Source organism: Muscardinus avellanarius (genome assembly GCF_963383645.1).
Source record: "Muscardinus avellanarius genome assembly, chromosome: 16".
NCBI classification, from domain to species: domain Eukaryota; kingdom Metazoa; phylum Chordata; class Mammalia; order Rodentia; family Gliridae; genus Muscardinus; species Muscardinus avellanarius.
Genome location: NC_137802.1, coordinates 36,488,655 through 36,499,238, shown reverse-complemented (window position 1 = coordinate 36,499,238; position 10,584 = coordinate 36,488,655). Strand labels below are relative to the sequence as shown.

Sequence of the window (10,584 nt, the reverse complement as noted above, 5' to 3'; positions counted from 1 at the left end):
GCCTCTCTAAATTGCTGAGGCTAGCTTTGAACCTGCTATCCTCCTGTCTCAGCCTCCCAAGTACTGGGATCATAAGCTTGTGCCACCAAGCCTGTCTCTTTTTTTATTCTTTGAAATGCAAACTGCCTCCAATTGCCTTTTTGACATCTCGATTCAAACGGAAGGAATTTAGAATTATGATCTCAAATTGCGGAAATTTAAGATATCGAAAGACCTAGTTATAAAGCTAGGAGAGAAAGAGCAGAAGGCGGAACCAAAGTAAGAGAAAAGCAGGAATTGAAGAGGGGGAGGAGGGATTTCGCAATTGGACGAAGACCGGTTGCATTTAGCAGGCGGACCGGAAGAACACTATAGGAGAAGCTACACCATGGCGGGTCCGGTCAGCTTACGAGAGCTGCTAATGGGAGCCTCAGCCTGGATGGGCTCTGAAAGTCCCGGAGGGGCCCCTGCAGACGGCGGAGGGAACGCGGCTGGCGCCCCGGAGCCTCCTTGGCGGGAGGATGAGATCTGCGTGGTGGGAATCTTCGGCAAGACGGCTCTGCGCCTGAACTCCGAGAAGTTCTCTCTTGTGAACACCGTGTGCGACCGACAGGTCTTTCCCCTCTTTCGGCACCAGGATCCTGGCGATCCAGAGCCTGTAATCAAGACCGAAGCTAGCGCAGTCGGGGAGGAGGCTGGTGGAGCCGGGGATCCAGGGGCTGCAGCGGGGGACCCAGTTCGGGAAGGCGTAGCTGCGGTGGAAGGTAACCGAACCGAGCCAGGTTCCCAGGACTTCAGCCTTCTGCAGGCCTATTACAATCAGGAAAGCAAAGTTCTGTATCTTCTTCTCACTTCCATCTGTGACAATTCACAGCTTCTGCGGGCTTGTAGGGCACTGCAGAGCGGGGAAGCTGGAGGAGGCCTCTCTCTGCCTCATGCAGAAGCTCACGAGTTCTGGAAGCATCAGGAGAAGTTGCAGTGCCTCAGTCTCCTTTACCTTTTCTCTGTCTGTCACATTTTGCTCCTTGTCCATCCCACTTGCTCCTTTGACATTACTTATGATCGAGTATTCAGAGCGCTCGATGGCCTAAGACAGAAAGTACTGCCCCTCCTCAAAACAGCGATTAAGGATTGTCCAGTTGGCAAAGACTGGAAATTAAACTGCCGACCTTGTCCACCTAGACTACTTTTTCTTTTTCAACTCAATGGAGCACTCAAGGTGGAACCTCGGAACCAAGACACAGCTCATCCAGACAAGCCCAAGAAGCATTCTCCCAAAAGAAGACTGCAGCATGCTCTGGAGGATCAGATCTATAGAATCTTCCGTAAGAGTCGAGTCTTGACTAATCAGAGTATCAACTGCCTCTTTACAGTACCTGCCAACCAAGCTTTTGTGTACATAGTTCCTGGAAGCCAGGAGGAAGATCCAGTAGGCATGTTGCTGGACCAACTTAGGAGTCATTGTACAGTAAAGGACTCTGAATCTTTGCTGGTGCCTGCACCCCTGTCTGGACCCAGGCGATACCAAGTGATGAGACAACATAGCCGACAACAGCTTTCCTTCCACATCGATAGCAACACTTCCAGTTCTTCAGGCCAGCTAGTGGATTTCACTCTTCGGGAATTCCTATGGCAGCATGTGGAGCTGGTCCTAAGCAAGAAAGGTTTTGATGACAGTGTGGGCAGGAACCCACAGCCTTCCCATTTTGAACTTCCCACTTACCAGAAATGGATCTCAGCAGCTGCAAAACTGTACGAAGTGGCTATTGATGGAAAAGAGGAGGATGTGGGGTCATCCACTGGGGAGCTGACTTCTAAGATTTTAAGCAGTATTAAAGTCTTGGAAGGGTTTTTGGATATTGACACAAAATTCTCAGAAAACCGGTGCCAAAAAGCTTTACCCATGGCCCATAGTGCCTACCAGTCAAATCTGCCCCATAATTATACAATGACTGTCCATAAGAATCAGCTTGCCCAGGCTCTTCGAGTGTACAGTCAACATGCTAGAGGTCCAGCCTTTCATAAATATGCCATGCAGTTACATGAGGACTGCTACAAATTTTGGAGCAACGGCCATCAGCTCTGTGAGGAGAGGAGTTTAACTGATCAACACTGTGTACATAAATTTCACTCTTTACCTAAATCAGGTAGCTAAAATTTGTAAATTTGTTTTAACATTAGAAGTCAAATTTTTGAGCTTTTTTTGGGTGTGTGTGTGTGTGTGTGTGTGTGTGTGTGTGTATAGTAGTACTAGAGGTTGAACCAGCAGCATTCTACCTTTAATTAATTAATTAATTAACCTATTATTTGTGGTGCTGAGGATGGAACCTAGAGGCATTCTGCCTCTGAGCTACACCCTCCGCCCTATTTTTTATTCTTTGAAACAGGGTCTCACTGAATTACACAGGACTTCACTAAGTAGCTGAAGCTGGCCATGAACTGGGATCCTCCTGTCTCAGCTTCCCAAATTCTGGGATTACTAGCATGTACCACCACATCCGGCCTGGATTTTTATTCTTTATTCTGAAGCAGGGTCTCACTAAGTTGCGGAGGGCCTCACTAAGTATCTGAAGCTGACTGTGAACCCAGATCCTCCTGTCTATCTCCCAGGTACTGGGATATAAGTGTGCACCACCATGCCCAGCTCTTATTTTTATTTTGAAACAAAGTCTTACTAGGTTTTTGAGAGTCTCACTCCTTGCTGAGGCTGTCCTTGAGCCTATAACCCTCCTGTCTCAGCCTCCCAAATACTGGATTTGGAAGCATGTGCCACCACACCTGGTTTGAGCTGTCTTTTTTTTTTTTTTTTTTTTTTTTTTTTGCGGGTCTGGGAATGGAACCCAGGGGGATTCGATCTCTGAGCTACAACCCCTGCCTATTTTTTATTCTTTATTTTGAAACAGGGTCTCATTAAGTTGTGGAGGGCCTAAGTAGCTGAGGCTGTCTGTGAACTTGATCCTCAGGTCTCAGCCTCCCGAATGCTGGGATTACAAGCATGCACCACCACGCCCGGCTTGAGCTGTCTTTTTATTATTGTTTTAAGATGGTTTGTTTACTGTGTGTTAATATGTTAAAAGAGCCCCACGGAAATGTAGGGGTATCAACTAAGTTTTCTCTCCTCCTGGGGAAGAAAAATATAATTCATGACTAATTTCTTATTTTCTTCTATTTCAAGAATGAACCCTTGATAAATTGATAATTATTAAGTAATACAAAGTTTCAGGAATTTTATAGTAACCTTTTATCTTGGATTTTTTTTACTTAAAATGAATTTAATGAAGTGTAAAGTTACCATGATAATTGTAGCAGGAGGAAAAAAAATCTTAACTAAAAATTTTAGATTAGGACTGGGAATGTTGCTCAGTGGTAGAGTGTTTGCATAGCATGGGTCCTGGGTTCCATCCCCAGCACTGCAAAAACCAAACAAACCTTGAGACTAAAAATACAAATTATTTTATATAGTTACATTTGCTTTTTCTGTTACTAGTCAAGGTTTTTGTGTGTCAGTGTGTTTGTTTTCTTCTAGTCTCCAAAGAACTATTTGAAGAATTTTGGGGCTCAATGCTGTAGGATGCAAAGTAAACTTGTCCCTACATGTGTTTGTGAAATTAACTGTGACATTTTTCAGGAGAAAAACCAGAAGCTGATAGAAATCCTCCTGTGCTGTATCACAATAGCCGAGCTCGATCCACTGGTGCCTGCAACTGTGGAAGGAAACAGGCACCTCGAGATGATCCCTTCGATATCAAGGCCGCTAACTATGACTTTTATCAGGTAGACTCTGAAGTTTTTCTTCTTCCTTTTCACTTTCTGCTAAATATCATCTGAGTAAAAACACACACTTTTAGAAGTAGTATATTTAGAAAAGCAGTTACAAGCTGCAGTATGACAATATTAACTAGGGGGAGTGCTTTATATGTACTTATCACTCACACACAATCTTGCTTGTTAGAGTGAAATTTTTATATTAAACGAAAAGTTTATAAGGCTTTTCCCCCTCTTCTTTACAGCTTCTGGAAGAAAAGTGTTGTGGAAAACTGGATCATATCAATTTTCCAGTATTTGAACCAAGTACTCCAGATCCCGCTCCTGCCAAAAACGAATCCTCTCCTGCCCCTCCAGATTCAGATGCTGATAAACTTAAAGAGAAAGAACCTCAAACTCAAGGGGAGAGCACCAGCCTGAGTTTAGCTTTGAGTCTGGGCCAATCCACAGATAGTTTAGGTACTTATCCAGCTGATCCACAAGCAGGAGGAGACAATCCAGAAGTCCATGGTCAAGGAGAAGTAAAAACTGAAAAGAGACCAAACTTGGTTGATCGACAGGCATCCACAGTTGAATATCTTCCGGGCATGCTACATTCAAATTGCCCAAAAGGTCTTCTACCCAAATTCTCCAGTTGGTCTTTGGTTAAACTAGGCCCTGCTAAGTCTTATAACTTTCATACAGGTTTGGACCAACAGGGCTTCATTCCAGGAACAAACTATCTTATGCCTTGGGACATTGTCATTAGGACTAGAGCTGAAGATGAAGGAGACTTAGACACAAATTCTTGGCCTGCTCCAAATAAAGCCATTCCTGGAAAGAGAAGTGCAGTTGTGATGGGAAGAGGAAGACGGCGAGATGACATAGCTCGAGCTTTTGTGGGCTTTGAATATGAAGACTCTCGAGGTCGGAGATTCATGTGCTCAGGACCTGACAAAGTAATGAAAGTGATGGGTAGTGGGCCAAAGGAATCAGCTTTAAAAGCCCTAAACAGTGATATGCCCTTATATATTCTGTCATCATCTCAGGGTAGAGGACTAAAACCGCATTATGCTCAACTTATGAGACTCTTTGTTGTGGTTCCTGATGCTCCTTTGCAGATAATACTAATGCCTCAGGTAAGTAGTACACAACCCTCCCCACCCAAACCAACGAAAACTACGGATGCTTGTTTTGATTTTTTTTCCCAGTACTGGGGGTTGAACCCAGGGATGTTCTACCTCTGAGCCACACCCCTAGCCCTATTATTTATTCTTTATTTTATTTATTTATTTTTTGCAGTGCTGGGATGGAACCTAGGGACATTCTATCTCCGAGTTACACCCCTCCAGCCCTATTTTTTTTTTTGATACTGGGGATAGAGCACAGGCATTCTATCTCAGAGATACACCCCCAGCCTGATGCCCGATTTATTATTTATTATTTATTATTTTTATTTTTATTTTTATTCTTTATTTTGAAACAGGGTCTTACTGAGTTGCAGAGGGCCTCACTAAGTAGCTGAGGCTGTCTGCGAAACATGATCCTCTGGTCTCAGCCTCCCAAATGCTGGGATTACAAATGTGCGCCACCACGACTGGCCCCCAGTCCTATTTTTTGTTCTTTATTTTGAAACAGGGTCTCACAGGAGGATCACACAGGTTCGAAGCCAGCCTCAGCTACTTAGTGAGGCTCTCAGCAACTTAGTGAGACCCTGTTTCCAAGTAAAGTATAAAATAGGTCTGGGAGTATAGTCCGGAAGTAGAAAGCCTCTGGGTTCCACCTCCAGTACCACCAAAAAGAAAGAAAGAAAGAAAGAAAGAGAAAGAAAGAAAGAAACAAACAAACAAACAGGGTCTCACTGAGTTGCAAAAGGCCTCACTAGGAAGTAGCTGCGGCAGTCCACAAACCGTGATCTTCCTGACTCAGCCTCCCAAATGCTGGGATTACAAGCGTGTGCCACCACTCCTGGCTATTCTTTATTTTGAAACAGGGTCTCACTAAATTGTAGAGTCTCACTAAGTAGCTGAGACTGGCTTTGAACCTGTGATCCTCCTGTCTTAGCCTCCCAGGTACTGAGTTTACTGGCTTTGTTTTGGTTGTGTTTTTTTTCTTTTTTGGTGTGTGTATATATGGTACTAGTGATTGAACCTAGGGGCATTCTACCCCAGAGTTATATCCTCAGCCCTATTTTTTTATTTTTTTAATTTTTTTAAATTTTTAATTAATTAATTATTTATTTATTTTATTTATTTATTTATTTTTTTTTTGGTGGTACTGGGGTTCCTGGAAGCCCTTCTACCTCCAGGCTACACTCCCAGACCTATTTTTACATTTTTATTTGGAAACAGGGTCTCCTAAGCCAGCACCCGCGGCTGGCTTCGAACCTGCGCGATCCTCCTGTCTCCGCCTCCCAAGCGCGGGGATTACAAGCGTGCGCCACCACGCCCGGCGTTTATTTTTTATTTTGAAACAGGGTTTCACTTAGTTGCAGAGGGCCTTACTATGTAGCTGAGGCTGGCTTTGAACCTGTAATCTTCCAGTCTCAGCCTCCAAAGTATTGGGATTATAAGCGTGTGCAACTACAGTCAACCTGTTTTGATTCATTTTAAAAAGTAAAAGATAGGTGGGTATGGTGGCACACTCTTGTAATCCCACTCATGGGAGGCTGAGACAGAAGGATTGCACAGGTTTGAAGCCAGCCTCAGCTACTGAGTGAGGCTCTCAGCAACTTGGTGAGACCCTGTTTCCAAATAAAATATAGAATGGGCCTGGGAGTGTAGCCTGTAGGTAGAAAGCCCCTGGGTTCCACCCCCAGTACCACCAAAAAAAAAAGTAAAAGATAAACTGGGCATGGTGGCACATTATTGTAATCCCTTGGGAGGCTGAGACTGGAGGATCGTACTCGAAGCCAGCCTCAGCTACTTAGTGAGGCTCTCAGCAACTTAGTGAGACCCTGTTTTCAAATAAAATATAAAATAGGTCAGGGTTGTATCCCAGAGGTAGAAGGTCCCTGGATTCTATCCCCAGTACCACACACACACACACAAAAAGTAAAAGATAATATCAAAACTAGTTATTTCATTAGGGTTTTTTTTTTTTTTTGGTGGGTTTGGGGATGAAACCCAGGAGCATTCGACCTCCAAGCTACATCCCTGCCCTATGTTTTTTTTATTCTTTATTTGAAACAGGGTCTCACTAAGCTGCAGGGGGCCTCACTAAGTAGCTGAGGCTGTCTGCGAATCATGATCCTCCTATCTCAGCCTCCCAAATGCTGGGATTACAAGCGTGCACCACCACGCCTGGCTTAAGGTTTTAAATTTGAATATAGATGTGTGTGTGTGTATTTTCCTTTTGGTACTGGGATTGAATCCAGGGGCATTTTACCTCTTAGCTATACGTCTAGCTCCCCACCTTAGTTTTGTGGTACTGAGGATGAAACCCAGGGACATTCAACTCTAAGCTACAACTGCCAACCCTATTTTTTATTCTTTATTTTGACACAGGGTCTCAGTATGTTGTGAAGGGCCTCACTAAGCTGAGGCTGGCCGCCAGCCTGTGATCCTCCTGTCTCAGTCTCCCAACTCTGGAATACAAGAGTGTGCCACCACACTGGGCTTTTCATTCTTTGTTTTGAAACAGAGTCTTGCTAGGTTGCTGAGAGTCTAGAACTTTGCTGAAACTGATCTTGAACATGTCCTCTTGTCTCAGCCTCCCAATTATTGGGATTACAGACACATGCCACCACACCCTGTTTCAAAAATTAAAGAAAAGCCCAGTACTTGGGAGGTGGAGACAGAAGGATCTGAGTTCGTGGCCAGCCTCAGGCACTTAGGCCCTCCACAACTTAGTGAGACCTTGTTTCAAAATAAAGAATAAAAAATTGAAGCCGGGTGTGGTGGTGCACGCTCGTATTTCCAGTATTTGGGAGGCTGAGACAAGAGGATCACAGTTCATGGATAGCCTCACCTACTTAGTGAGGCTCTCTGTAACTTAGTGAGACCCTGTTTCAAAATGAAGAATAAAAATATTGAGCTGAGCTACAGCTCAGAGGTAGAATGCCCCTGGTTCCATCACTAGTACTGGGGGGAAAAAATTGACTGCTGGGCATGGTGGTGCATGCTTGTAACCCAGCATTTGGGAGGCTGAAACAGGAGAATCATAGTTCACAGACGGCCTTGGCTAGTTAGTGAGGAGGCCCTTTGCAACTCAGTGAGACCCTGTTTCAAAATAATGAATAAAAAATAGGGCTGGGGGTGTAGCTCAGAGGTAGAATGCCCCTGGGTTCAATCCCCAGCACCACACACACACACACACACACATAAAAATTAAAATAGAGATGAGGGTATAACTTAGAGGTAGAACACCCCTGGATTTAATCCCCCGTTCTTCAAAAATTAAAATTAGGAGAAAGAAATTGTAGAAGTCCAGCAGGGTGGCTCATACCTGCAATACCAGCTACCCAATATGGACACTGAAGTGAGACAGTCACTTGAGCCTAGAAATGTAGAGCCAGCCTGGGCAACAGATGAAACGCCTTCTCTAAAAAGGAGGGAAGCTGGGTGTGGCAACACACACTTGTAATCCCAGTACTTGGGAGGCTTGCAGACAGAGGGATCGCGGGTTCCAGGACGGCCTTAGCAAGTAGTGAGACTCTCATTAACCTAGTGACACTCTGTTTCAAAATAAAAATAAAATAAGGCTGGGGATGTAGCTAGGAGGAAGAATGCCCCTGGGTTCAACCCTCAGTACCCCCCCCCCAAAGTAGGGGATAAGAAGTTGTGGGTATTTCATTTTACCCATTTTCATGGTACCTGAAAAATTGTAGGTATTTTGGTCAGTTTACATCATTCATTGACATCATTTGGTTCATATGCAGTGCTTGAAGCTTAAAATAATATGTAGATGCGAGGTGTGGTAGTGCACGCTTGTAATCCCAGCATTTGGGAGGCTCCCACTGTGCCTGGCTCTGCTTAATCTTATATGGTTTTTTGATACCGGGGATTGAACCCAGAGGAATTCTATCTCTAAGCCATACCCCCAGCCTGATTTTATTTTTTATCTGGAAACAGGGTCTCACTAGGTTGCTCAGAGCCTCTCCAAGGTGCCGAGACTGGCTTTGAATCTGTGATCCTCCTGTCTCACTCTTCTGAGTACTGGGATTACAAACCTGTGCCACCATGCCTAGCTTTTTTACATACTTTTTGAACCTATTGTTTGGGTGTTTATTTTTTCAGATAGTCTTCTTTCCATGTGTATGTGTACTCTTACCCCAGCTTTTTAAAATTTTATTTTATTACTTTTGTGTGTGTGTGTGTGGTACTTGGGATGGAACTCAGGGCCCTTCTACCTCTGGAGTACACCCTCAGACCTATTTTATGTCATTAATTAGCTTATTTATATATTTATTTATTTTGCAGTACTGGGGTTGGAACCTGGGGACATTCTACCTCCAAGCTACACCCCCAGCCCAGTTTTTTATTCTTTATTTTGAAACAGGGTCTCACTGAGTTGCAAAGGGCCTCACTAAGCAGCTGTGGCTGTCAGTGAACTGCAGTTCTCTTGTCTCAGCCTCCCAAATGCTGGAATTACAAGGGTGGGCCACCTTGCCGTGCTTTATTTTATTTATTTGTTTGTTTATTTATTTATTTATTTTTCTTATTTGGAAACAAAGTCTCACTAAGTTTTTGAGAGCCTCAAAAAGTTGCTGAGGTTGCTTTTGAACATGTGATCCTCCTGTCTCAGCCTCCCAAGTACTGGGATAACAAGCATGCACCCCTACGCCTGGCTGTCCTTTTTTATCCTTAACTTTGAGACAGGGTCTCTTGACGTTGCCCAGAGTAGTCTTGAACTTGGGATCCTTTGCCTCCGCCTCCCTAGTAGCTGGGATTATAGGTGTGTACTAGCTTGCCTGGCTTCGTTCAGGTATTTATTTGGAAATGTAATTATTATTACTTGTGTCTTTCAGGTTCAACCAGGCCCACCACCATGTCCAGTATTTTACCCAGAAAAACAAGAAATCACTCTCCCACCTGATGGCCTTTGGGTTTTGAGATTTCCTTATGCATACGTGACTGAGAGAGGACCTTGTTTTCCTCCTAAGGAAAATGTGCAGTTAATGAGCTATAAGGTGCTCCGGGGCATTCTTAAAGCAGTGACACAATAAGAGTTTTCCAGTTCAGTCCTAAACTTGAGCTGGTTTTTGTTTTTTATCGTGTGTGGCATTTCTTTTTGTATATGTATATTGTTATGTTTTGGTAACTGAAGTTCAGTATTTGAACAATAATTGTTCCATTATTTCATTATATTGTTGATATTTATTGTAAATGGATTTACAACCTGCTAATAAATATTAGTTCTAGAAAAGAAGATGTAAAATACATGCTTGATACCTTCATTTTCTCTTGTTTTTGTTTCATGATCCATAATAAAACATTTCTATGATAACTGAATGTTGCATAACCATATTGAGCCAAAATTTTATTTTTGCTAAAACAATATTTTAGTCAGAATTTTCCTTAAGATACTGCTCCAGAAATTATCTTCAAAATAAGGTAACTGGCACCAGAGATGGTGGTGCATACCTATAATTCTAGTACTTGGGAGAGTAAGACAGGAGGATCACAGGTTCATAGCCAGCTTCGTCAACTTAGTGAGGCCCTCTGCAACTGAGTGAGACCTTGTTTCAAAATAAAAAGAAAGTGTGTGTGATGGTGTAGGCTTGTAATCCCAGTACTTGGAGGCTGAAACAGGATAGAAGCCAGCCTCAGCTACTTAGGCCATTTGCAATTTAGCGAGACCCTGTTTGAAAATAAAAGAATAAAGTAGAGCTGGAGGTAGAATGACCCTTGGTTCTCTCCC

General features: G+C 43.5%; 1 protein-coding gene across 1 annotated transcript; it reads left to right on the top strand.

Moving 5' to 3' along the window:
- Positions 1 to 276: 276 nt before the first annotated feature.
- On the top strand, positions 277 to 9,889 carry SMG8 (SMG8 nonsense mediated mRNA decay factor; the record flags this gene model as incomplete). Its single annotated transcript, XM_080713712.1, has 4 exons — positions 277 to 2,126; positions 3,608 to 3,753; positions 3,990 to 4,862; positions 9,692 to 9,889. Exons 1-4 carry the CDS (start codon positions 368 to 370, stop codon positions 9,887 to 9,889), a joined length of 2,976 nt encoding a protein of 991 aa, XP_080569838.1. The 5' UTR covers positions 277 to 367.
- Between the last annotated feature and the right edge of the window lie 695 nt (positions 9,890 to 10,584).